This window comes from Dermacentor albipictus, chromosome 4 (genome assembly GCF_038994185.2).
Source record: "Dermacentor albipictus isolate Rhodes 1998 colony chromosome 4, USDA_Dalb.pri_finalv2, whole genome shotgun sequence".
In the NCBI taxonomy this organism is placed as follows: domain Eukaryota; kingdom Metazoa; phylum Arthropoda; class Arachnida; order Ixodida; family Ixodidae; genus Dermacentor; species Dermacentor albipictus.
In genome coordinates, this window is record NC_091824.1 from 52556328 (window position 1) to 52583445 (window position 27118).

Consider the following 27118-nt stretch of genomic DNA (forward strand, 5'->3'; position numbering starts at 1 on the left):
TATCGACTGTACCAACGTTATCAAAGCAAGCGCGCCTCACCGCAGGTCACCCATAGCAGAACACGAAATCAAGCACGATTGAACAAGCGAGCGAGCTCGACTACACGGTGGTGCGCGCGCCGGAAACGGCGCTGACCACATAAAGCGCTCCCCGGGCGTGCATTGTGCCGTACAAGTAGAACGGAATGCCCGAACGGTGACAAGGCTGGTGGCCGTGGACTGCGCTGGTGTGGGAAGAGGGAGTGGGTGAGAGAAAACACTGCGGGCGTCTTGTGGGGGGACAAGGTCCAGCGCGGACCAACGGCGGGAGCTTTGGCTTTCTGGGAAAAATATACACGAGTAGGCGCAGTGAGCGTGCTTCCCGGTCGCTCGCCCGCCCCGTAATTGCAGATCGGACGTGGCGTTACGCTGGCGCGACGAGCTTGAGAAAGGCCCAGGGAACAACCAAGCACGACGCGCTGTGTTTTTGTCAGAGCAATCCTTCATTCTCGGCGCTTTCGTTACCTGTCACTGCGGATGTTCCTATATGGGACACCGGGCCCTAGCCATCCGTTAAGATTACCGCCAGGTATATATACGCACTGCTCCGGCTGTCTAATGGAGACGGCACGGACGACAACTGCCGAGTGTGCACGCGAGCTAACCTGGTGCGGCCGCGATCCCGGTCACCATGAAGACACTGGTAATGTTACTTCCCTTCGAAAAAAAACGCTCTCAGTTTGAGTTACGACAAGGGATTCGATAGGAATTGCCATTGAGCAGTCATATTCGCGACCTAACTCCTATCACAGATGCTCTAACTCTCAACTGTGGTTGGTTAACTCCAGTCGTCAATATCGCGGAAAGAGGAACATTCCATTCACATGTTTCTGTTAAGCTGCCTAAAACAGAATATGAGTTGCACCACGAAGTAAATTATGTTTTTGCACTGCCCTGAAATATACTTAAAGGTTTCCAAGGTTCTTATCTAAGAAAAATTTATGTTCTTGAGTTTGGAGAGCCTAAATTTAGGGCACCAAGAAATACATAGAATGATCATTATTTTCCAGTTCTACCTCATCATCTTCTGCATGGTTGCGTCAACGGTTATGGCTGGCTACGGATATGGGCTTGGCTATGGCCTCGGTGGCTACGGGCTTGGCTACGGACTTGGTTATGGCCTTGGAGGATACGGACTCGGAGGATACGGCTTGGGCTTTGGCAGAGGCTATGGTCTTGGATACGGCGGCTACGGGCTCGGCTACGGAGGCTACGGAGGCTACGGTGGAGGATATGGCCGCGTCGGCTATGGACGCGGCTACTACTACGGATAGCAGTCATGCGACGCGCCCATCGCCACCTGTACAATTCTGAGCCAAAATACATGTCACAGGGCCGTGTCAAACTGCCTATTGTCTTTTTCTGCTACGATCCCAAACTAATAGTACATATTTCCTTTATGGTCTGTAAAAAATAATAGAGTGGCCTAATGCGCTGGTATGCGTTCATCTATCATAAAAAATTAAAATTCTAACTGCGCCCTTCCTCCATCATGCTTTAAGAGCAATGGCAAAATATAATTTAGATAATCTGCGAGCTCGGCTAATTACCAATTCTTTAACTGAGTGCTACCAATCGAAACGTCTTAGAAAAGAAAGACGCATTGTTGACTGCATAATAACATAAAATTGCGCAAGAATGAAGCTCATTTTGTAGCAGCGTTACCTGCTTTCTTGCATGAAGGAAAGTACCACAGACAAAACGTAGGCTCCTGCGACATTCTTTGTTCGAACACTGCTCTTTTATTGCACGATTTGTTTGTCACCTCTAACCGATAGTCGGGGGAGCACTCCCGCCTGTCTATTTGTGTGCCTCAATGAGCCGTTGTCTTCGAGCTCGGCCGCTGTGCAGTGTGAATTAACAGCTCATCCATGAAGAAAAGTAAGAAACATTTTCTATTGCTTGGGGAAAAGGTCGTACACGACCTTATTGACAAACTTGTAGAAAAATTTAAGGAAGTCTTTTTTAGCGGCCTCCCTCCGAGAAGGTTTCAACAGCACACTATGCAGAAAATGAGCTACCAGCATGCACTTTAGTGCGACTTTTAACCAGTCGAACCAGCACTGCTAAGCTAGGGCCCTTTCTCTGGGGGTCTCGCAGTATCCTCAGACAAAGAACTTAACCCCTGCCTTCCGCCCCCAGAAAAGTTGCGAACAAATGTTGTGCCGCACTGGCTCCTTCGCCGGCTGCATACTTGACCTAACCACCCTTTCCCATTTGACACTCTGCTCTCTTTCCTTCTACTTCTTTATTTGATGTCTATTTTTCAGCTGCATTAAGCCGAGCGGCTGTTACTGAAAACCTCTCGTTATGTGCATGCAGTCCAAATTTCCAGGAGACTTGACGAAAAGCGTGCGAAATGTGGCACTGGCTGAAAACGACATCCGTTACCATTGCTACCCGCCTCCACTTCACCGAAACTCTGGCGACACGGTTTTACGGGGGGTCAAGGGACCAGCTCGTGGCAATAAATTGCGCGGGAAAAGGTACCACACCAGTAAAGTAGGAAAACGAAAGTGAACGTACTCTTGGTCCAAGACCCTCTGAGACACTTTCTCTCCGAGGCGTGGTCCCACAGCTTCGTGCGGAAATGAGCTTTAAAATTAGTTGTTTTTGTAGCGGTTTGTATTCTTCTTGAGCCGTGCGCACGGCCGCGTCCCCGCGTCGGCGCCCATGCTCGCGCAGTCATGACTCGCGTCGCCCGCCAACCATGACAGCGGTGTACATATATAGGAGGCGAGTGACAGCGGAGACGCAGTAACAACGAGATCCCCGCTTGTGTATCAGAGCAGCAGCCTCCGCAGCCAAGGCCCGCCGACATGAAGTCCCTGGTGAGCTTTCGTTAGCTTTTCGGCACAGATAAACATGCGGTGAGGTGATGACGCGATAGCAATCTTTTTTACATGTTAACCTTCAACGTTAGGGCGCATGATCACAAGTTCGAGGACAAGAAGCATCCGTTGCGACGCGGATCGTGCTTCCGCATGGTAACGTTGGCGCTGTTACGCTAACTGCAGCCCTAGTCGTGCCAGAATTGTGGCATTCCTTTTTAATTTGATAAAGACCTTCACGTATATTTGTGCTATTCTGTCGGTTTTCGATAAACGTGTCATGTTTGTTAAAGAAAGCGCAGGAAGAGGACGTCTGAAACCTTGGGTATTTATGACCGGGTTGCTACTCATTGCGTGAAAATAACGATCGCAGCAATTTTTTCGAAGTTCCAAATTTGTAGCCGGAGAAATATGAAAAATGTTAAGCTGGGCCTTTACTCTTACTTTACTTTCTGCCCTACTTAAGAGGACTTGCCATGAGTGATTTCAAAAAAACAAGCCCTAATGTTGCTTTATTATACCAACTTGCAATCAAGCTAAATATGCGCGAATAAACCGCCGAAGAAGTTGAAGCTTCTTATTGCTGTCAAGTCAAGCGCTTAGAAAACAGTTTTTTGCCTGCATAGAGGTGAGCTCTGCCACGTCTTCATAACCGCTACTCCTTCGCTATCGTGACAATCTCAGCACGTACTGGCTCCGGTTCTTGCACGTTTGATGGCCTTCAGAGTAATGTGCTCTGTTTCGTTTTGTTGACACCATGATGACCTTCATGTTAAAGAAAAATACGCCTTTAACCATCTTCCAGTATATATGTTTTTCAGAGTAGGGTGCTTACCAGAACAGATGTTCTTTAGAGGGGCGAATGTCAATTTAGGGCTTCCTTATTCTAACTTTTCAAGCAAGGCATACTATTCCAAAAGCTTTAAAAAATTATGGTTCTTATTAAAGTGCACAAAACCTTAAGATTCGTACACAGGTACTGTTAGAATTCTCGGGCCTTTTTAGACTGCGTTTGCGTATCACAGGTTTTCAGCCAAAGTGCCTCCTGAGTATTGCCTCATAGCGCCTCGTAGGGTGGGAACAAGGGGTGACCGCAGCTGGAGGACCACCAGCGAGCGATGAGGCTTTGCTCTACCTCGGGGATTCGGTTGAGTCGCTTGGCTGGAGTTACTGCTCGTTTGTCCTTTGTTGCATATCAGGCCAGCTTCCTTTTACCCGCATTGACAGACCCCAATTAGGACGAGCACTAGGCCCCGAAGAAGGGAGACTGTTGTGCGCAATACTTTGCCACTTTCGTTATTTACCTTTCAGATTTTTCTTCTCTGAAGTGCAGCCTGTCAAGCATGCATAAATGTTCAACCATATTTTATGTGTTTTCTTTTTTTGTAAACTAGTTACAAGTAAATAAAGCGCAGATATAGGAAGAATACCAAATGAAATTAGTATACGCGGTAGTGCCAGGCACGAAAATATTAGGACTAATGCTCTGAATGCTGTAAACTTGTGTATCGAAAGTAGAGCTGCCGTTCAGTCTGGTTGATTCTACATGTGTGAAAAAATGCGTTGCTATTCACAGGTACAAACTGAATTCACTTTGTGGTGCGCGCTTCATCTAGTTTTGTCCCTGTAAAAAAAATGAGCGTGTTTATCTAAACTGCTTTACAGCGCTTTACAATGTTTTGAAGAAAGCTGACGATATAGCGTGGGAATTTCGCAAAAGCGTAAATACTGTCTGTCCCAGCTAACGTTTGTCAAGCTGTTCTACAAAAACAATAAAAAAATTGTTAGAAAACACAGTGCAAGATACAATCTTAAGGCCTGTGGCATTCGATCATCATACTAAACTGTATGACTAAACACCGTAGATCCTAAGAACATATCTTGCACCTTGCTTTTCTTTCAATAATTTTTTTCCTTGAACAGCTTGGCCAAGCTTAGCTGCGACACACTATATTTGGCAGTGTTATATGGGGAACGTGAAGCTTTCGCTTGCGCAGACCACTAGCATTAAAGAGATCTTTGGTGAAAGTACTTACGGTTTGAAACAAAGAACGGCTGAAAATTTCTGAAAGCTGAACGTGGTTGTGGTGTGTATTTTTCAAAAGTGTTGAAATCACTCATACTAGCTTTTTTTTAAGCAAGATTTTCAAAAAAATCTTTATCTTTATATATACAAGATGTACTTCTATAACTGCAATGCCACGAAAAATTTTCCCTTAAATATAACAAAATGCTGGCTTTTTGCAGCTGTCGTTCCTCATCCTAAGCCTGGCAATTGCCGGGACACTGGCTGGATACGGCTACGGAATCGGATATGGTCTTGGCTACGGCCTCGGCTACGGTGGATACGGCCTCGGCTATGGTGGCTATGGTGGCTACGGCTTCGGAGGCTACGGACTTGGATATGGTGGATACGGCGGATACGGCGGCATCGGCGGATACGGCATAGGTGGATACGGTCTTGGCTACGGAGGATACGGTGGATTTTACGGCTAATCGTCGGGCCCCTCACCACGAGAAGTTTGGCAAAATAAAAAAAAATTCAAGCATTGCGGCAAGCGTGTATTGTATCAGTATGTCCATCTAGAAATATTGGGGGCGATGTAACAACAAAGTAAAGCATACCACTAAATGTTGGAACTCTCTTGAACTGACTGACAAGCAACAAGCACAGCAATGGTAACAGCAACTCAAAAGGGTTGCAGTGTCGGCTAGTTAGTGACGCGCCTTTAATATATGTACGGTACCGCGATTGAAGGATAGGACAAAGGAAGACACACAGGGACACACACAACGCTACCTGTTTGTCTTCTTTTGTCCCGTGTATCTTTTAATCTCGCTACCGCACACCTATTCAAGCAACTCAAGTGAAGCCGTCCAATGTAGTGAACTAAACTGGCCACGTGCGTGCTCGTTTCTTGTTTATATAAACGATCCAAGGAAATGAAGATTACCAAAATGTGATGGCATACAGGTTTTAATTAACAAGCTATGAACAGCTTGAAAGAGCGTACAGAAAAAGAAGAGCAGCATATATCTAGAAAATCGCACCCACAAGTGTTCTTACAGATAGAAGCAGGTCAGTTATGATGTAGGACGTATCGTTAAGGAGGCGTGCAGCCAGTGGCAACGAACTTTCCGTTACTTAACCGAATGTTTCACGATGTTAGGCCATGGTCTATCAGTAATTATACCATCTTAATATCATACCAAAGGCGTGTTAGAGGCCACAGACGGCTCACGTTTGTGACCCAGATGCCCTGTTTTCACTTTGATTCGATACAGATTGTATAATCCTACAAATAGTTTCGCTGAAATTTAACATTAGCCACTTTCTTCCCGAGATGTCAAGGCCTACAACGGCCGTAGACCTTTATCCGGTGCCTTAAGAATAAATTAAGAAAAGAACATGTATGCTATAGGCTTGAAATTGAAGCCCTTTCCGAGCGTCTGTTTAAACCAATGGATTCAACGTGACTGTGGCGACATCAGGTTTTTTTGCATTAGCACCACAGGCTATTGCAGATGAGTGATCTTAATAGGTCATACGCGCGTGTTTTCTCCACGAGAGTGTGATCGTCGTCTATACGTCTACGGTGGTGATCACGATGCCCTTGTTTCATTGTAGCTGGATGACCTAGAGCGCATATCTCAAAGGCTTTTTTTGTAGTGTTAGGCAAATTTTGCAATGGATTGCGATGTAGCCGCAATCACTAGTGTGCGACACCTGCGAAACATGCAGTCGTAGGAGCAACTTTGGGTAAAGAAAAAAAAAGATTCGGTGAATGAGACGGTGTTTATAGCAAGACGGTCTACGACTATCAATTCGTCTTGCCTCTAAAGCAGTATTATAAAGTTGTCGCAAAGGTAAAAAGAACAAAGCGAACCACAAAAGCATGCACTCTCTGCACCAACATTGAAAAAAAAATTGTTGTGAACGAGACAGCGTTAGGAGCCAGACGACCCGCCAGCAAATACTGGTCCTGTCGTTAAGGCGTCAACCATATATTCTCAGAAGGCGAACCACGAAGAGAAACATGTTACTTGTACCTTCCAAAACCCCCGGAATAGGCCATTAGCGCAAAAATAATTAATGAAAATGGCTTCAAGCATTACCGTCTGTCAAATACTGACGCCATTTTCACTGTAGATTCATTTTCCCAATCCAGCTAAAAAAAGCATGAATCTGAAAAAAAAAAGCTAGAAGAGACATTAGCCCCATCAACTATCTAACTATGTGACAACACACATAAATAGCATATTTGCCGCAAAAACACGACACATTTTGCAATACGTATATTTTATTTACGACCTTGCCATTTCTTATTAGTGACAATGGACGCGTAGTACACAAAGCGTTTTATTTCCCTCGGTAGCACCTAGCTACGGCAAGCAGCAGCCAAAGATCTGTTACACGCTCTTTTTATTCAGCCCAGCTTTATTTCGAGTCGCGGTAATCCTACCGAGCTGCGCCCACTGCGTTTGCGGAGGAGCAAGTGCGTTCAACTGCAACACGTGGAGCTGGAACGCTGACGCAGGAAATGCGCATGCAGCTCTGAGCCTAGCTTCTCGACTGATATACTGTTGGCAAGCGGCCCTTTTCGCAATAACAGGCAGGCCCAAGCTTAGCCGACAAAGCAGCCGGTCAAGCAAAATCAACTCACTGGCTCCCGACACCTCTCGCCAGTAAAGTCCTTAGGATAACTGTTCATCATTGCTTGGTGTCCAGAAAGGCGTTACAGTCGTTACAGGTAAAACGGCTGGAAACTTGAAGGGACGCGATCGATAAGAAAATGTCTGTGCATATGGGTCCGTTTCCATCGCTTCGCATAATCACCTTCTAGGCGTCTTTCGCTGAACGATAATGTCGGGCTAAGAGGCATAAGTAGCAACAACCCACCTTGCAGATGCCTAAAGATGACTATACCACGCCATACAATGATAACCTTCTAGGAAGGTGTTGGCGTCCAAGCCATATCTCCTTATAGCAATGTGAAGACTACGTGTAATATTATATGCGAGGGGAAACCAAAAATAAACAAAATGCCGGAAGGCCTCCAAACGAACCTGTTGTTTCTATTTAGGAAGAAATTCACCTACTTTCCGTCGAAATATTCTCTACTGGAGCCACTACACTTGGGTAGCCTTTTCTTTCGTGGTTCGAAGCAGCTTTGGAACTGCAAAAGTTTATTGTTGTTGAGTTGCCCCAGCAAATTTGATTTCAGCTCATGCACCATCGTAAATATGCTTCCTTCAATATATTTTCTTCTTTAACTGTAAAGAAAGAAACCGAAGCAATATGTACGATGAAAAATGGCGGTGGGGAACGCCTGGCCATCTCGAAAAGGTTGCGGAACACGTCCTAGGTAAAGCAGTGTCAGTTAGGGCACTGCCGTAATAGAAAAAACTAGTCAGCCGCATTCGACAATTGTTCACGTTTCCCTCGCAGATTCTCGCTCAGTCACCTCCATACGCTCAAGTAAAACTGCTGATTGACAGTCTGTTCAGGAAGATACAAAATAAATCAAACAATGACCATCGTCTTCCCACCAGCACACTTGTCATATTTTGACTTGATCTTGGCGAATTCGTTTTCAATTCGCTCTATACCTGTATAGTGTCAAGGTCATATCAGCCCCCTTCTTGATTTTAGAATTAACTATGTACGTTGAACTTCGTTCCATAAAAAACCACACGGTCTGTCTAACTTACCTATACACATTTCCGATGGAACGTCAGATGCACGTGCAGCCAAAGTGTAGCACGAAATGTTGGTCCTTCAGTAACATTTTCTGAAGAGCCAGTACTTCAGAGCATCAAATAACATAAACAAAAACACAAAAATAAAGCAGAAACTGCAAGACCATAAAGTCTAAATTTTAACAATAGCTATCCGGGCTAGCACGTTCCCCGCTCGCGGTCTGCAAGAAACTGCAAGTCTTGTCTTTTCCTTCGGCGATGGTGATGCTCGCCTCCGCGCCACCACATCATGTCGGATGTTGGCGATAGACCGCGTATTGTGTTGATTTTTCGCTCCTACTCTCAGGGAATGGGGAGTCGAATATGAGGCCAGAATGCTGTACAGAAATATGCCCTTTAATATTTTGCAACAGCTAACGAATCAAGAAAGACCACACAGAACTGGAATCATAATTTACCGTGTCAAAAAAAAAAACAGCAGAGACGTTTAAGATTGCTTACTCATCGAAATGGGAAAGCACCCGCCGTGGTTGCTCAGTGGCTATGGTGTTAGGCTGCTGAGCACGAGGTCGCGGGATCGAATCCCGGCCCCGGCGGCCGCATTTCTATGGGGGCGAAATTCGAAAACACCCGTGTACTTAGATTTAGGTGCACGTTAAAGAACCCCAGGTGGTCAAAATTTCCGGAGTACCCCCCTACGGCGTGCCTCACAATCAGAAAGTGGTTTTGGCACGTAAAACCCGTTAATTAATTAAATGGGAAAGCATTATAGCTCCAATAGTGAATTTTTCTTTCGCAGGTTCCTTGTCCGTACAAGCTGTCTCCTGCGTTCTAACTGCGCCTCGATAAGGCCAATTCAAAAGGTGCCAAGCGCCTCAATGCGCTCGCTTGCCCGCGAGGTGTTCATATCTCGTACAACTGCTCAGTCCCGTTCATTTGAACATTAAGACTTTTTATTTAAACACTCATTTTATACGCTCACGACGTGGCGCCATCTCTTCCCCATTGGCTGCGCGTCGCGTGTGCAATCAGGCACGCATTAGACACACATTTAGTCAACCAGCACTGCGGAGCCGCTGTAGCATCTGGGAAGCGTTCTACTCTCGTATCCATAAGGTCCGGGTCTCATTTTCATCAGGAGCAAAATTTACCGAATTTTCTTTTCAACGCCATTAATTTACTTTGTTCACAGGAACCTCCCTGAGAAATGTTACGTCAATCCGAGCATCTTGTGACGTGCGTTTGCTCTTTGCGCCACCGGTCAATTTTGGTACGATCTTTCGGTCACGCCGACTACACCGACGTCTCTTTGCGTAATGAGCCATGTAATGCATTCGCTGATAAGATGTTCATTAGTGGTGCGTTTCTTCAAGGACGCTACGAGTAAGGATGGCAAGCCAGCGTGAGCCACCGTCTCGAAAGACACCGGTGACCAGCAGCGCGAGCTGAGCGAGCCGAGCCTGCGCGATGCCACTGGTCGGAGGCGCGTCTACTTCTTCACAATAGCACCCGCAGAGTTCGGGTAAACTGATGAATTGCGCAGAGACCACCGAGAGTGCGGTTAACCGAGAGTACGGTTAAGCCGTTGTGTGGGCTCGTTAGTCTGCAGGCGGTATGCCGTGTTTGTTCGATTAATAATGTGACATTCCGAAAGCAGAGCTTCGATGATTCGGAGGGGAAGGTGCGACGTCCATCACTAAGCAGATCTCCAGGTGCACCATTTCGAAGGATGAAGCGATGTAGGGCGAAAAAGGTTACATCCCACGCTGTGGCATTTAATTAAAACAGCAGATCCGGCATAGCGTGTCAGATGGTCCACCGCAACTATGATCTACCGGTTGCCATCCGGCGTCACTGGAAGCGGGCCATGGAGGTCAATGTCGAAGCGATCGAAAGGTTTTGCTGGGCACGAAAATGGCTGCAAGGCGCCACCGCGCGTATAGGCGATTTGCGACCCTGACAGTCAGGGCAGCACTGAATTGCTGGCTCTCACTTAATCGAGAGTAGGTGTAAGCATGAAATGACTGCCGGCAAATGAGATTGGTTGGAGATGATAATAGTCAAAATCTTATAATGGATGTAGTGCATGTTCGCAATGAGACGGCCCTCCACACCGCACCGCACCACGCCATACTGTGCACTGGTCCATATGGAGGCAATTGTTTCCTGCCACAAAAAGCGACAGGAAACAATTACGTCCATATGGCTCCTTTTGGTGCCTGTGGCACCGCAGCCTAAGTCCGCGTTTCTTCTTGGAACAGTGCAGCGCTCTCAGCATCTGTGGCTACTTCTTTTTTTCTTGTCGAGTTGAAGTGGTCGGCTGGCTATGTGCGGCCTTAGGTACGTAGGCCTTAGGTAGGCCTTGGTCACGTAGCGTAGCGCCATCGCTCAAGATACCGCGAAAGCGGCGCCGCAGAACTCAAGCACCACTGGTGCTTAAAAAAGCACAGGTAACCCTGTTTCAGCCCCAGAACATTATTATCAAGTTTACGGTGTCCTGCATCTGCCTTTTGAACGTCGCTATTAGAAATGAGAAATAAAACTTTGGCGTGCTAGAATTTAAAGTTTGTGTGACATTGTGACGAAAAATCAGGAAGAAATTGGAATAAATATATTTTGTAACTTATTTTGGCAGTACATGGCGTATGTAATGCGATGTAGTACAAAGGCAGGGGTGCCAAGCCCGCGTTTACTTGAGTTTTGCCTGGTTACCCGGATAGTCTCATTTTGTTTTCGCGACAATGCCCAGATGTTCTCGCTCAGTTCTCGTCTTGAGTGTCAGGATAACGGCTCTGGCTCTTGGCTCAAGGTCGCTTGAAGGTCGCCGACAACGGGAGCTAAAAGCATTTCATGCTTGATGTTCCCGCGTGGCTACATTGCAGATCGTCTTGAAAAGAGGCAATCATTTGTGATCTTAAGCTGCGGTTTATGAACAGTGGCCATGTGCGGCCTTCGGGAGCGCAGTTTTGTCGGTGGAGCAGCCAATCACGAATGGCGAAATGAACAGCTTGACGTCGGAGGGATCAAGGTAGAGGGATGGTCGATGATCCAGAAGGAGGCGAAAAGAGAAGCGATTCACGGGTCACGGCGTTGTTTCTTGCTAATTGAGTCCAGGTAGAGACGATGTGGAGTGTGTGAAAGTGGTTCCGCAGGCCGAGTCTGAAGGAAGAGGTGAACGGTACAGGGTTATGTTAGACCGCTTGCGTCGGCAGCGATAGCCTACGCGAATATCTTCCTCCTGGATTCGAGTTGTCCAGAGCGCGAGACAGCCGGATGATTCTTTCAATGTGGCGCGCCAACAAAGCGCGTGGAAATTCGTCACAAAGTCGAGTGGGCAGCCGTATAAGTATGTTAGGAACTTACCAAGCGCCCATATTAGAGCGAAGCACTCGTTTTCAGTCACGCTGTAATTGACCTCTGTTTTTGTCAGCGTGCGACTCGCATAGGCAACGACGTACTCGTAGTAGCCGTGTTTCTGTTGCGCGAAGACGGCGCCAAGACCACCCCCGCTGGCGTCTGCATGTACTTCAGTTACAGCTGTCCGGTCAAAATGGCGAAGAATAGGCGGATACGTAAAAAGACGACGCAGTGTAGCAAACACGATTTCGCACTCAGGGGACCAGGAGGAGAGGTCCGTGCCACCTAGCAGAAACTGGGTCAAGGGCGAAATCGCCAACAAAGCGCCAGAAATATGAGCATAGGCCCACAAAGCTGCGTAGTCCGTTGATATTAGTAGGCTTCGGAAACTCAGCGATTGCACGAAGCTTCGCTACGTTGGGCAGAACGCCGTGCTTGGACACGGTGTGGCCCAAAATAATCAGCTGCCGTGCAGTGAAGGGGCAGCATTTAAGTCTCAGTTGCAAGTCAGCGCTAGTTATACAGGTCAATACGTGTCTAAATCGAAGTAGGTGGGTATAGAAAATAAGGAAAGAAAACCACGACATCGTCCAGGTAACAAAGACTTATAGACCAATTGAGGCCACGCAGGGTATTATTCATGAGTGGTTCAAACTTGGCAAGCGCCTTGAAAAGCGCAAAGGTCATCACGTTGAGTTCATATAAGCCGCCAGGTTTAGTAAATGCAGTTTTCTGGCGATGGGCTTCAGCCATGGGGACGTGCCAGTAGACAGGACACATGTTTAGCGACGAAAAGAAGTCGACTCCGTGAAGGCTGTCGAGGGTGTCATCGATGCGCGACCAAGGATAGAGGTCTTTGTGCGTTACCTTACGTCACTGAGGGTAGTCAGCGTAAAAGAGATTAAAGATGTCCTTCTTGCGAACGAGATCAAGAGAGGCCCAAGGACTGCGAATTTGTGGAATAACGCCACGCATAGCATATCTTCGAATCGGTCGTTAATGACAAGGCGCTCTTCGGCAGGGACGCGCTACGATCTTTAACACGACGGCTGGTGTAAACAGGTGTCAATGTAGTGGTACATTTCTGGCGTTCGGCCCAGTTTCGGCTGGGCCGCAACTGAGCCCAGCAATGTGGTACAGAAGCTGAAGAACCTCAGAGTGTTCGGCTGGGGTTAATGTACCGGTGATGAAACTCAAAAACATATCGTTCGATGACTCTTCAAGTGTTGAAAGGCCATGCAGTTCATTAGAGTAAATATGGCAAGATTTGTCCGACACGGTAACAAAGAACAAAGAGTCAAGGTGTCCCGCGACGCCGAGACATTCACCGACGAGCAACGTAAGAGAGATGAAAAGGGATTGAACGCAAAATATTGCAGAAGCCGGCGGCGATGTCAAGCGTTGGAAAATGCAGTAGCACGGCTTTGCGCCTCATTAAGATGTCAGATGGTCTGAAGAATATCGCAGCATCGGTGACGGCAACGCAGAAGACTGGGACAAGGGTAAATGAGCCAGGCGGAATGTCGGTGTCCTCGCACACGATCAGCTCAGGCGACCGATTAAAAGCTTGTTTGAACGATCAAAAGTTTCGTTGGTGTATGCTAACTACAGTCTTTAGAGAAAATTACCTATTCGAGTGTTCCATTGAGTAAAACTGCTTTTGTCTACAATGTTTCTGACCATGAAGAAAAAAAACTAAAAGAGATACGAAGCTCAAGTTAAGTGACAACTGATGGAGTAAAAATTTAAATTGGCGGCGAAACATTAACATTCTTTGCTTTATTTTGCGAAATTTTACGCAATCTTGCGAAGCCAATAAAGAGCACATTATGGGTCTTGTGTTTGCAAAGTTCGAAATATATTTCTTAAGTGCAGCATTTGCAATGAATTACTATGTTTGTGCTCCGGAGCAATATAAACTGGTATTCTGAGTGGCGCAAAATTTAGGCCGCTGCCCTCGAATGCCACCGTAGTGAAATTTGGTGAACCTGGGAAGAACGCTACAGCGTATTAGTTAGAGAACTTAAGTGCATATTAATGAAAGCCAGTTTTTCTGCAACATCTCTTTCCTAAGATTTCCAAATCCCTATATGGTCATTTTAAACAATGCTTCCCAGTGTGCCGAGGGAACTCTACTCCACGAAAGTTTATATTTGGCGAAAATATTGGGCGCATTGCGCGTTACGCGCAGGCAAAATTCTAAATATTTGGGTTTGGAGAAGTACTGTTTAACGTCTCTACTTCTTGTGTCCTTGCGCAATATATTCCTGCTTAGTTTTATTGTCAACGCCCAGTCAAAACATAATGACACGCACCTGAGATTCTTCTTTCTGCTGCTCGTACAAAACAGCGTCGCTGGAAATTGAGTCGTGATTTTTCAATGTCGCACAATTTTCGTCTCATATCTACTCACTGGTTAGCTGTCGTGCTGCCCTAATTCATACAGAACCCGCATGTTCGCTTACTCTACCTAAACAAGTTCATTGACTCAACGTATTTTCCACTGAAACGGGATGAACCCTTATGTGCACGCAAAATACGGAAGCGTGTGCTCACAAACAGAAATGACCATGTTTGCACTGAGGGGATACTGCGTAACTGCACATTGTAAGCTGGGAACCAGAATGAACTGTGCCATCTGCGTCAAAATAAAGTGCCTTCTAGCTCATTGCTTTATTGAGTGTATCGTCAATAACATACATGTATACGGTACTACCACTGTTACTCTCGCTATAAAAATATCAACCAACTGATATTCTAGAATGCTGAAAATAATATAGGAATGAGAACCTAAATTTCCTTCCGTATTTATGACTTCGACTTTATGGCAACAAAGAACCTTGGTTGCATCTCCGAATCTAAATGTGGTCTCTAAGTGCTCAGTCATGAGCTGTCAAATGACGGAAAATCACAGATGATTCCCGTTTCTCTTGGTGCAAGACATGCGTTTGGACTCAAACTACAGTCCAGCCCCAGCGACATTCATTTCCGCTGCGTTGCTCGAACATACTGCTGTTCTAACTACCTGTGCCCACATAGTGCCACGTCATAGAACTACAGCCTACGTTTAGTTAATGAAGGCGTTGAGTCCGCATCCTGAACCGTGAGCAGAATATAAAGGCTCGACACCCGTGCATGCTCACCAAAATGTTGGTGTACTTTTTTTTGTAACCGGACTGTTACAGCAGATAAAAACCACATTCTTAAATGTATTCCTTTGTTAGCGAATGATCCAATCCTAGCCCTTTGGTTTTCATAAATGAAAAACTAATAGCTATGTGCGCGTCAGTAATTCCAATGTTCTTTTTTTTCTTTTCGTCGGTCCTATTAAAGGGAAGCTGGAAGGTTTTCCAGGAAAAATGAGTGAACATCTGTACATAATGGTGTTCAACCCTCCGAATTCGAATATCGTATCGAAATTGAGCGAAAGAAAGCACAAATATATTTTATTTCGACGAAAAGTGCAGCAGCGGACACGCCCAGCTCGCGCGTCTCGTTTCCGCCTGTGATTGGTCGGTGCGCCTCGTGACGTCAACTCTAGTAACCGACCGCTGCCGCTACACATGAAGCGCGGTGCCAGGTAGTTTGGTGCTGTTTTTCTGAGACGGTAATGGAAAATTTAGTGAGACTGCGTTTTTCTTAGGAGTTCGGCGTTACTCCCTACATGTACGACCCGATTGCGAAGAGCCGGCCTCTCGAAGAAGCGAACGATGCTGGTGCGAGCAGTGCTTTCGACGCGAACGAAAGCAAAGTCTTGGGATCTCCTCGTGTTGGAAATTCTCTTCGGTGAGTATGTTTTTTGCAAAGCGATCTAGTGATCTCGCCGATCTTTCGCCGATCTAGTGAGCTCGTTTCCGGTCAAACAACTGTAGTGTTGTGTTCCTGCATGCCTCCTCGTGGAACGTAAGCGGGGATGCGATCGTCGGCATTTGTGCGCTGTCCAAAGCTGTCGGCAATCTACAAAGACGGTTTCAACGCGTGAAAAGCTTCCCGGTTCATGCAGGACGTGCAGTGACCTTCATCTGTTGACTACCACTCACGTTGACTACCACTCACGTTCATTACCACGCGCGTTGACTACCACTCGACATACACGCAGACGCACTAACAAAGGAATGCAGGGTCGATCGAAGCAGATTACGATGGCACGCACGCAGAAACAAGCGCGGTCAGGCACGGTCGCGGACGCTGCGAAGGAACAAAACACTAGAGTTGACGTCACAACACCGCGGTTTCCGGTCTCCGCTCCGCTCGCTCACTCGACGGGGGGCGGAGCTACAGCGCAATTTCAACCGACGACTACGTCGCTCATAATTGAAAAAAAAAAACAAATTTTACCTACATGGTTTATAAGTTTCCCGCATCGGTATATGAGCGTCTTATTGAATTCGACAGACTCTTCAGCTTCCCTTTAAGTTTATTTAACGTAGGTCAATTTTTGTAAGCACTAAGTGTGACTCCTTAGACCCAAGAAATTCTCAAATTGCCGAACTTTCTTTTATGCAAGAGAAATACAAATATGGAGCATGAATAATACGTCCGAGCATGATAAAATAGGAAAAGCATCAAAACAACAGCTTGCTTCGTTGCAGTGAAACTGTTACACAAGGAGGAGACAAATGCCTAACTATTTTTATTTCAACGAACACACTTTTATAGAAATGGTCAGCATTGCGTGGATTCAGGTGTTATATAGATTCAGTGTGGGCAAGTAATTATTTTATTACTTTCAAATGCTTTGGCAAAGTTATGCTAGTTAGTTGGTTAGTCTCAAGCTTGTTCCCAATAGAAATGCCTGTGAATGCACATACGTGTCGAACAGACTAAATAGTCACGTTAGGCAGTGATGACAAAGCGAAAATTTTTCGTTGCGCAATGAGGAACACACCAGGGCGGCTGTTAACATAGGTAAACCATGAATAATTTGCTGCATTAACGAAGCGATGTTGTTTGTCTTAAAATGGTAAATCATCAGCCACATTCGTGTTTTAAATATGCCTTCGCTCGCAGCACATGAAGTATTACATGTTATAATACAAACGCCTTTCTTTTTATCTACGCATCGGTGACAGACCAGTCTTATATGTGGCACAAGAACTGATGCGACGGTACTTGACAGCATAGTTAACGGACGTATAGTAAAGGCTCCAAGGTATTTTGTGAGCAGAAAAAGCTGTGACATTAGGATAGTGAGTGGAAGCCCTTCGGAGCTAACAACACCTATAAAGAGTATGTTGCAGGTAGATGGCAATAACAACGCCAATAAGTTACGTTTTTTTGTGTATTTAACAGATATATATCAACATTTCCTGCTCTCGACACTGCAGTCTTTTAACTTTGTCTTTGACTTACTTCTCGTAGAGACTTGGAAGCAAAGACTCGCAGACACTCGTAACCACCCTGGTTAAGCTCGTCACAGGGCGCTGAACAAATCTGCGATACTTTTGCGTTTCACGAGTACTACGAGCGTCAGTACATGCGTTTTTGTTTCTGAACCGAAGGTTCGTTCTGCAAGGTCGTGTATTTTCTTTTTCACGTTTACGTGGTCGTTTCACAGTGTCCAGTACATCAAATCGCAGTGATAGTGATTGAGTCAAGCGTGACAATCGACCTCCTTCCGAAACAAAGTCAACGAAGCTCACGGCAAGGGTAGCTTTTTCATTGTGACGCGAATGAGGCGATAGAGAAATGATACAGTTGCAATTTTCCATCCCTGCGCTAGAAATTACGACTGACTTACTGCGAGTCATCAACCAAGCACAAAAAGATTAAGATTCGAATAGCTATATGCTTTGTCATCTATCGTCGAGTCGTAATTTAAACCTTGAGACGGGCTCCCAACGGTTTACTTTAGAAATGAGGTTTGAATGCGAGGCGAAATGGGCGATAAATGGTGCGATAGCGAGAAAAACTATTCGCGTAGAAAAAAGTACATCAAGTTTATCTCATCTGCTATCTCCACGCAAGTCTGCCATTCGAATGCATGCCTTCCGGCGTATGTTGCACGAAACGAATACCGCAGTAGACAACAAGTCGTGCACGATACTTTCAAAAACATATGGGCACTATAAGATGTTCCGTTGGCTGCATTCGTATAGATACCATATCTCTCTTTGTGCCCGCCATGTGCAACAATACTACATTTTAGCAAATTCCAAAATTTGTTTCCGTCTTATTTCAATCCTCTGTCCTGTCCGTTTCTTTGCTTGTTTGTTTGTTTGCAAAAGCCAGACAACTTTAGTTAAAACTAAGGTTTGCTTTAACCAGCTTACAATGATATGTATTGTTTCGCTAAGAGAGAAGGAGCCACCAGACTCATTCACGACGAAAACCTTTCCTACACATACATTTATTCAAAAGTGGTATTCAGCGATCAGCAATGGTTATACGGAATTCCACTTCAGATATAACTAGTGCGGCAGTATAATTTAGCTTCTGATTCGCAGCCGCATTGAATTTTTTTACATTTTATCACTTCATTCAATAAATAGTCACGAAGGTGCTTATCTGATACCAACTAAAATAATGCCGTTGGGAGCTGATGCGCCTCAGTGTCATCTTTTCTGCTTCCTGACATCAACATTCGTAAAATAGGAATAGTTCTCAGGTGTCGATTTATCCTCTTCTCGAAAGCGGGAATTAGTTAAAAGCGCATTTTCATTATTGTTAGTAGAACTGCATTAAACAACATATTGAAAAAAAAAGCGTAAGCACAGATGTAACGGCGCATCATGCAGGAACTTGAGCAAGTCTGACTATTGACAGTCATCTTGACACGTGTGGAAAACGGTGAATGATGCCGTATTCAGGGAAGTTGGCTGCCGTCGTACGTTGCTTTCTTTTATCGTTTCCCTATTTATTGTCTTGTTTAGGTTGGAATGTGGGCTTGGTGGTTGAATGAATTCCGATCAGCAGCATAGAAAGCGGTGAAAGAAGGCGGCGCACAGTTCTGAATATGAACGTAAGGTAAAATTGAACACTTGTTCGTCCGGGTCAAATGGGAATACATTATCTTCACAATCCCAATTTTAAGGCTATCAAGTCATTTGTGTTCATTTACACACCACGCTTTTGATCAGCCATGTGTACGTACTCTTCCTTCTTTCCTCGTCGTATTTTTCAATGTTTGATGCGGATTTGGTGTTGGATGTAGCCCACCCACAGAAATTCTAGATGTTTCAAATTAAATTTCCAATAAATTGCAGTTTAGAATTTCACTCCGCGCATTCTCTATATTCCGTCTGTCCTCGTCCAACCAACAAAGCCAAGTTCTAACACAATCTTCTAATTAGCTTTAATGTATTGCTTTTGGGTAGCTTCAGTCATCTAGATATCTGCAAAATGGCGCCACGTTTTCACCAATTTGTATAACGCATTTCGCGAACAATACCAGACGTATATAGAGAAGTAGGTCTGCGCTTCGCTTGGCTAACACAAGAAAAACGGCTTCACGAGTGCTGCAGAAAACAGGTAATGAGTAAAGGGAGTAAACGCAATAATATCCATAAGTGAACACTGTATGACTGTCACGTGCTGAATAGCTCGAAGTGACCTCGTCTGCCAAGAACTCGTATTAGAGCACGGAACTTCGATGTCGTACCCTATTTGTCAGATAAATGTTACTATCAGAGCTCGGGCCACATTTGCGACTTTATCCTGAAAGACGGCAACACAATGACAAGAAAAACCCAAATTGCCTCATTTTGCAGTCACGACTTTCGCGGGCCCCTATAACAAAATGGTGTAGCAATCTAAGCGAACACCACGAGGTTCCGACAAGGTACTTCAAGACCATGCTAATTACATTATACTCTTGGAAGTTTTAAGTTCTCCAGTGCACGTCGCTTGCCGTTGAATTCCTGAGTTAGCGATGCGTAACCACTGTACAAGAGTGACAATTATTAAAGCCCCACAGGTATAGTCTTGAAGAGGTGACAGCTGTAGTACTTACTAAAACGAGCGTGAAGTTACCTCGTAATGCGTAACCGGTCAGCAACCTCCTCTATCCGCAAGTATAGGAAGCACTGCTACGAGAAGAAAAGAACGCCGCGAATCTCGTGCTAGTGGTTATGACGGCCAAACAGCTCTGTTGTGCTGGAATGGATACAGAGCGAATGCTTGCGCTAGTTTGGGAAAATTTTCGCCATTGCGCTTTCTGTCCGCAAGCCCAGTGCAAAGAGGAAAAAGAAAGCAATTTGCGCCAGCATGAGTCAGCGCACAAAATAACGGAACCAAATCTTGCGACAACGCTATTCTCCTCTCCGTGTGCATGGTTGAAATAACTTTTTTTTTAATGTGCGGCTGCTTTATTTTTTTGCCCCCGCTGTGAGCGCCATTCATGCCGGTACAGGTTTGGCGTCGTTTGGCTTGCAAGCCGAAGTCGAGAGAGGCGGGAACTGGTATATATACCTCCAGTGGTCGTCGGCATAGCACACATCGTCTCAGCCGTGCCTGCCCACGACAACCTCAGGTGCTTTATTGCCAAAGAGAGCCACACCATGAAGTATACGGTAAGCCGAAATGCATTATGGGTCTTGAGTGCAGGGATTCACGTGGTTACTCACAAATTGTCTTGCCCTAATTTCATGTCGAATACAGTCTATGCGTACGGAAAAACGAAGGCATGCACTTAGCGTGGAGTCAGCATTCAGTATAACAAATCTAGCGGTTATGAAGAAAGTAGAACCCCAGAGTAAAAAAAAAAACAACTATTTTGAAAATGTTAAGCCTTCCTGAAGTACAGCAGTGGACACGACCAACTTTAGCTGTTCCTTAATTATGCGCGACTTTTTACGAAAACTGCATTGTTATCATGTGGGTCTACGGTGAATAAGGCTGGCTGGGTTCAGTACAGCGCAGTTGGTATTAAATATGTAGCTTTTATCTGTGTCCCATTGGCTGCTTTGTTTTTACCGTTTATAAGGTTTCCTCACAGTAACAGTTTTGATGCCTGAAATTTTTGAGCTAGAATTAGGAGTAATGCACAAAAAGCGTATGTCGCAAATACATACATGCATTTGCGACATATAGATTGTGTGCGTCACTCCTAAATCAGACCGCCAGTGGCGATTATACTTGCTTTTTAGCACTGCATAGCTTACACTCGGTTATATTACTCTATTCTTCCAGATTGTGTTCCTCGTCTTCACAACTGTCATTGCCGGTGCGCTGGCTGGCTACGCGTACGGTGGCTATGGGGGATACGGACTTGGCGGCTACGGCGGCTACGGTGGCTACGGCGGCTATGGAGGATACGGCGGCTACGGAGGATACGGCGGCTATGGTGGTTATGGTGGCTACGGAGGGTACGGCCGCGGATATGGTGGATACGGAGGCTACGGCGGATATGGTGGTTACGGAGGCTATGGAGGCTACGGAAAATATGGAGGCTTCTATGGATGAGCACTTCAGGAGTACGCTTGAATAAAGGCGTTTCACGTGTCCAACGCATGTCTCACGTTTATATTTCCGAATGCACCTTTTTCATGCCTGCGCATGCTAGAAAATTCTTAGAAACATAACGTAGCATAACAAACATAAGAGCACAAGTAAAGCAACGTGAGGGTATAGAAAAATACATCTAAATATTAGTATTGAAAGAGAATGTTTTTATACAGGACTACATCTGTCTGACGCCCATAAAAAAACGAGTTTGAATAACGTTTCAGTATACATGTTTCTGGATACTACATATATCCTGATTAAGCAATTTAAATTGACCACAGTAGTGTGCTTGAAGAACGAGGGAAAGCAGTGAAGAGATAGTTGATTCAACTTTACAATTGTTTACCTTTATTGTTCACGCATGTGCAGCCGCTACTGTGCTTAGGTCATGTATTTCTGAACACGCTGTATTGATTGCGAACTCTTGCTTCTTGATGCTTCGTGCTATGACACTAGTACTACTAAAGTGGCGACCATTATTTATAATATGGGGCTCTTGTCCACCTATTTACATGGATGCTTTTATTTGCCAGCGTATTCGAACTTGCTGCCTCCGGTTAGCATTTTTCCTATCTTGCGTGTCCCGATTTTAGTATTGGTGGCGCAACCAGCACTACAGTATGTGTGCGATGTCGCCATTTTAATACGCTCTGTCATGTCAGCTGTCCATGCCGTGAGGACTACAACTTCATTGCGGTGGGTGACCGAATGTTCCACGGCAACGTTTCTTTTTCTCCCGATTTCACAGTGCGGTCGCTTAATAAGTTTTTTACAAAAAATGCGCAGGGAAACAACCTTTCACTAGTGAAGCAATCACATCTGTGACTACGCACAGGGAACAAGTTTACAGCCACTTGAGCAAGCACTAAAGAGGATGAAGGCGAAACCATGCGCGCTCACGAGACATTTCTCAAATTGCTATGACATTGTCTTTCGAATGCGTTGTTACATCCTATTACATGTTTTTTTACTCGTTTTTCTCTTTACTACTTCTCTTTTTTTTCTCTACTTCTCTACTTCTCTTTTTTCACGGACTTGCTCAGCAAGTCCGTGAAGACCATTAAGACATGTTGGTTCACTAAAACATTTTTTTTATTTTGAGGCTTCCATCTACGAAGGCAGCTACATGGGCTTGCTTATATGGTGCCTTCTACTTTCTTGTAGCGTAGGCGCAATTAGAGGCGCACGGAAAGGCAAATTAGGCAAATTAGACAAATAGACAAGGCTAACTTTAAACGACAGATTTATTTACAGTAGGCGCAGACGTAATTAAACTCCAATAAACTTCATAAGACACGTGTACTTTCCTTGGCAAATATGAACAACACCACGAAAACCAAATGCGGATACTTTCGTGGCCACAGTGATTATTTAGAAGGGTGTCCCTTCAACGCGAACAGACATTATAAAGCTCTTTTACTGACAAAGAAATTGATGGTTTATTGGCGCATGGGCTTGAATGTTGGTCCCGTAACGCCGGACAACCGCCAGATTTTTTGACCCATAAGCCACCTAAGGCTTTCGCCTTAAAAGTAGAACTTTTAATTTGGCATCACAGGTGAAAACGTTGCACATTTAATGCGTTGAAAGCTAACACATAAAAGCAGGAGCGTTCGCCTATGCATTGTAACTAACAGTTTTCTTAATGTAGCAAGAGTGGGCTGCGGAAGGCAATGACGAAGTTCTAGTCGTTGTTGTGTGCGCAAAAGGACTGTTTGGTTCACGAGGAACGAACCATGATCCATCCAATAGTTAGCGCGCATTGTTAGCGTAGGCTGAAATTCTGGAAAATTCCTTCACGATGTTAAATTCACCCTTCTGTATACTCTCAATGGGTGGTAGGGTTGTGGCGACATCCCGGTTGGTGCAAAGTGACACACGACGGCGGTTTGGTGGCGTTCAGAAAAGGACTTCTGGTAGCACTTGCGCACAGCTCACAGGAAAAGGCCAGCGTGCAAATATGTTGGCTCCGTCCAGGAACACACCAGAAGCAGAGCCTCCATGGGTCGCGTATTTTTCGCAAAACGTATATTAAACAGCAGAAGCTTGATGTGGGGAAGTAGGTTTAACATACGGGAAGAAAAATAGCGCTACAAAGACGCGGTCTAAAAGAAGAGCATGTACGATGGACAGGCGCTTATTGAAAGGGTGCAGAATTGGAAGTAGCAAAAAAATATTTTGATTTACTGCTGCACTAACCCTTATTTGTAGAGCAATCTTAGCCCTGTCGAGGAGGGTGTCAATTATTACGCAGTAAACATTCTGACGGGTTCTCGGGTGTATAAAAAGTAGTTGGTGGTCCTATAGCTATCATCATCAAGTTTAAGGGGTTAGATCGAGTCACTGGCGGGGACAAATGAAGTTTTCTTGCTTGCCAACCTTTTCTGCCAGAAAATACACGACAGCTGCGACAAACGAAAGGAAAAGTGCATAAAATGACCATTCGTAGCTATCCGTTTCAAAATCCCCTCTCACATATTTCTGTGTACACCAGGCAGTCAAAATTATTACTGTTCTGAACTACTATCTTTCTGATGGCACTTTCATTTCGAGCTTGATATTGTGTGCTATATTATTTGTAGCTGTCAATGTGGGCGCAAATGTGCGCCACAAGAACACCCTTAAAGGCGTAAAGATATTTGGAGCATGTTTCCGTTCCAATTTCAAGAGAATAATTACTACACGATTTTGCGAATCTTCTTCGCAAGCTTGAAAGCATTTCTGTTTGATCACAGGCTGGGACCTAGCCAAACAGACAGAATAAGAAGGAGAGAAACCAAATATATTTACTAGGAAATTATCTGCTTGGGTATACCCAATGTTGTGTAGGAAAAACAAGAGTATATAAAGATGAGAGAAAGAAAAAAAACTAATGTGCGGTAACTGCACGCCCGTGCTCGAACTGCACCAGTCAGTATAAAGCAGTCGCACAGGCCAAAATGAACAATTAACACCAAACATTTGTGGCCTTGCCGAATACTAACCAAACCTCTAGCGAAACTGTTTCATTCGAGTGGTTACAAAACACTTTGAAATATCCGTACTGAACTCACTTATTTTAAAGCATTCCCCTAAATGACTAGTCCGTTTCAAATTTTATCCGCATATAACATGTCCAAGCGTTTGTCAAGGAAAGATTACAAAGGCACTAATTCATGAACACAGAGTTTACTTCGTCAGAGCATTGACCTAAATGTCTGTCCCCTCAGCCCCCCCCCCCTCCCCACACCACTACCTATTATTGATAAATTTGTTCTCCGTTCCATTCACCACTCTCTCAGGCATCGGGTTAAAAGCGGCGTAGTTCATAAAACAATGTTGTGAAGGTCGAACCGTTTGCATACGTAATTTGTAGGAAAGGATGTCATTAATGCCCACACTTTGAAGTTTGTCTACACATGTGCCATAACTTCGGCCTTATTTTGCCAAATATTAACAAAGTCCCAGGTTTAGTTAACGCAGGACACAGGAGAACTCCACTAAAAACTCTGTTTGCCACATGAAAAAAAAAACAGTGTTGTGTACTCATTTGCAAAGATTCTAATTAGGCCTGGAACGTGCAAATTGTAACGCGCAATGCAATTACCATCATCTCCCTGTTCACGAAATATACACCAGGTGTAAGTTAGTTGTAAGGCGACATTTGGAAGCAGATGTTATAGCGGTCCATGTCACTAACACTTGATAAGGAAATTTTTTTGAAATACTATGCTTGGTGCCCACGCATTTAACTTCCGCTTAGATTTTTGCCATAGCATTTCATCAATTTTCGCTAAATGTGATCTCAGTGCCATTTGGAGTTCTGCCTGGCCAACGGCTTACGGTGTACGGCGAAGGTAATTGTAGACACGTTCACAGCGATTCGAACCACTTGCATACTGTATATATTGTCAAGGCCACACATATTAAGGTCAGAAGCCACAGGTCTCCTCACCACATACTGTGCTTCATGCAAGCCCAAGCCCATCTTCCACAGGGCGGTGAGCTTCCTGAAATGTAGAAATGAAAGAAAAAAATTGGACGACGCTTGAGCTTCGCCTTCAAGAGTTGAACGCGATAGCGTTATCGCACCCCGTTCGCACAGCCCACTCATTCGCTCGGCATGCTCTTGAGTCACACAAAGACGAAACGTGCACCTAAGCAAGCGGAATGAACCAAAAAACTCGGTGTCTCGGAGGGAGAAACGATCTACGCGAGCCAAAGGTCGTGATCGGCACGGACAGTCGGGCGGCGACGTACAGTGAAGGCGGACGCGATCATGGGGCTGATGCCTCGATGGGATCGTCCTCTATCTCGCTTGGGAGCCCCACGCAGACGCGTGACCCCTCGCCAGCAGTACGGCCCACATCGCAGGGGACGCGTTCCCACCAGACGCGCCATGGCGCAGCGATCACATCAGAGACGTCCCGCATCGGATGCTGCACCTCGGAATCGTGCTGTGAGCGGAAAGAGGAGCGGCGCCGCCTCAACACAAGGGTTCGAGTGACGCACGCTGGAAGTTGGAAAGGGAGAGAGCGAGAAAACTTATTAAGCGCAAGGGTATTAGGGCATCCTCGCACCGGTCCCCGCACGGCCCCAATGCGCTCAAACGAGACGAAGGGCAGAAGTGGGCGAGTGGCGCGCCACCTGTCGGGGCAGCGCCGTACATTGCAAGGAGGGGTTCTTCTGTGTTTGCCGCAAGATTGCTCTGCCTGTGCGCCAAGCGCTGAAATATAGCGGAATCAAACTTCGCTACTCGTTTAACTGTGACTTATGTAATTTACATGCTCTTAATTACCGAGATACATTGCAGTATAATTTTCTACGGCGCGTTTTTAATGCAACGCCGCCTTCACTACAAGCGCGTTTGGCCCGCTTTGAACAATCGAACTCATGGCTGAGTGGTAGCGTCTCCGTCTCGCACTACGGAGATCATGGTTCGATTCCCACCCAGCCCATCTTGCAAGTTGTTTTTATTTATGAATTGTGAATTTTTCGCGCACGGCCAACGCCGATGACGCCGACGACACCGGCTCTTCTGCCACACGGGCTCCTTAACACTGTCGCGTTAAAAAGAGGAGTGGTTGAAGCCTACAAAATCTAGATGGCTCCAGACAGCTCACGTGACAGCGCGGCATCTATATCACTCAGTAAAAAAGAGATTAGCGTAATCACTGAAAACAGAAGGCGTAGGTGTAGGTAGAACTGCGCCACTCAGCAACGCAGTCTTGCAGTTCCAGGGACAGTTTCCGCTCACTTCCAGTTACTTGTGTGCTTCAGTGCATGAAACGACGGTTTTTTTAAGAAATTAACATCAACGTCAATGCATTTCTCCGAAAATTTCGGGAATTTATATCTCGAAACTGGTGTCATCCTGAGGACTCGTTCCAAGTGGATTCGCCTTGCGAACTCCACGGCTAGAATTTGTAAATTGCAATATGGGCCACAATGTAATTAGCTAAATTTCTAATTTGTGAATTTTTGTTGATTAGTCGATTTTGCATCTCAAATTTTTGTGCAAATATTGTCCGCCGCTTTGAGGAGAACAGCTCGTCAACTAGAATTGTGACATCTGCCACCGGCAACTTTTAAAGATGTTTGAAAGTGTCAATCTTTCGTTCCTGATAAGTGTTGTAATTATCAGACGAGTTTTGTTTTTTCATGAGTCATTACTATTGCTTACTAGAAAGAGAGTCAAGAATGAGATAAATGTCACTCATGCGCATTTCATGAGCCGTTGATAAAAGTTTCTGCTGAAGGGGCCGCTG

The 27118-nt window shown here is 45.3% G+C and overlaps 4 protein-coding genes across 23 annotated transcripts in view; 3 read left to right on the plus strand and 1 right to left on the minus strand.

Annotated features, from left to right (window-relative positions):
• Positions 1-27118, minus strand: part of LOC135909148 (uncharacterized) — a 758332-nt gene that overhangs the window by 63908 nt on the left and 667306 nt on the right. Inside the window, exon 7 of one of the 20 annotated variants that reach the window (XM_070536940.1) lies at positions 25306-25360. The exons of the other annotated variants lie outside the window; for them this stretch is intronic. Within the exon in view, the coding sequence (XP_070393041.1) occupies positions 25306-25360 (55 nt within the window). The remainder of the gene's footprint in view (positions 1-25305; positions 25361-27118) is intronic. 20 annotated transcript variants of the gene reach the window in all.
• LOC135909175 (glycine-rich protein-like) lies at positions 598-1372 on the plus strand. The gene is made up of 2 exons (XM_065441006.1): positions 598-682; positions 1050-1372. Exons 1-2 carry the CDS (start codon positions 671-673, stop codon positions 1311-1313), a joined length of 276 nt encoding a protein of 91 aa, XP_065297078.1. The 5' UTR covers positions 598-670; the 3' UTR covers positions 1314-1372.
• Positions 2698-5416, plus strand: LOC135909174 (glycine-rich protein-like). Its single transcript, XM_065441005.1, has 2 exons — positions 2698-2870; positions 5118-5416. Exons 1-2 carry the CDS (start codon positions 2859-2861, stop codon positions 5364-5366), a joined length of 261 nt encoding a protein of 86 aa, XP_065297077.1. The 5' UTR covers positions 2698-2858; the 3' UTR covers positions 5367-5416.
• Positions 20310-21373, plus strand: LOC135909173 (neuropeptide-like protein 31). The gene is made up of 2 exons (XM_065441004.2): positions 20310-20437; positions 21057-21373. The coding sequence occupies exons 1-2, from the start codon at positions 20426-20428 to the stop codon at positions 21327-21329; spliced, it is 285 nt and encodes a 94-aa protein (XP_065297076.1). The 5' UTR covers positions 20310-20425; the 3' UTR covers positions 21330-21373.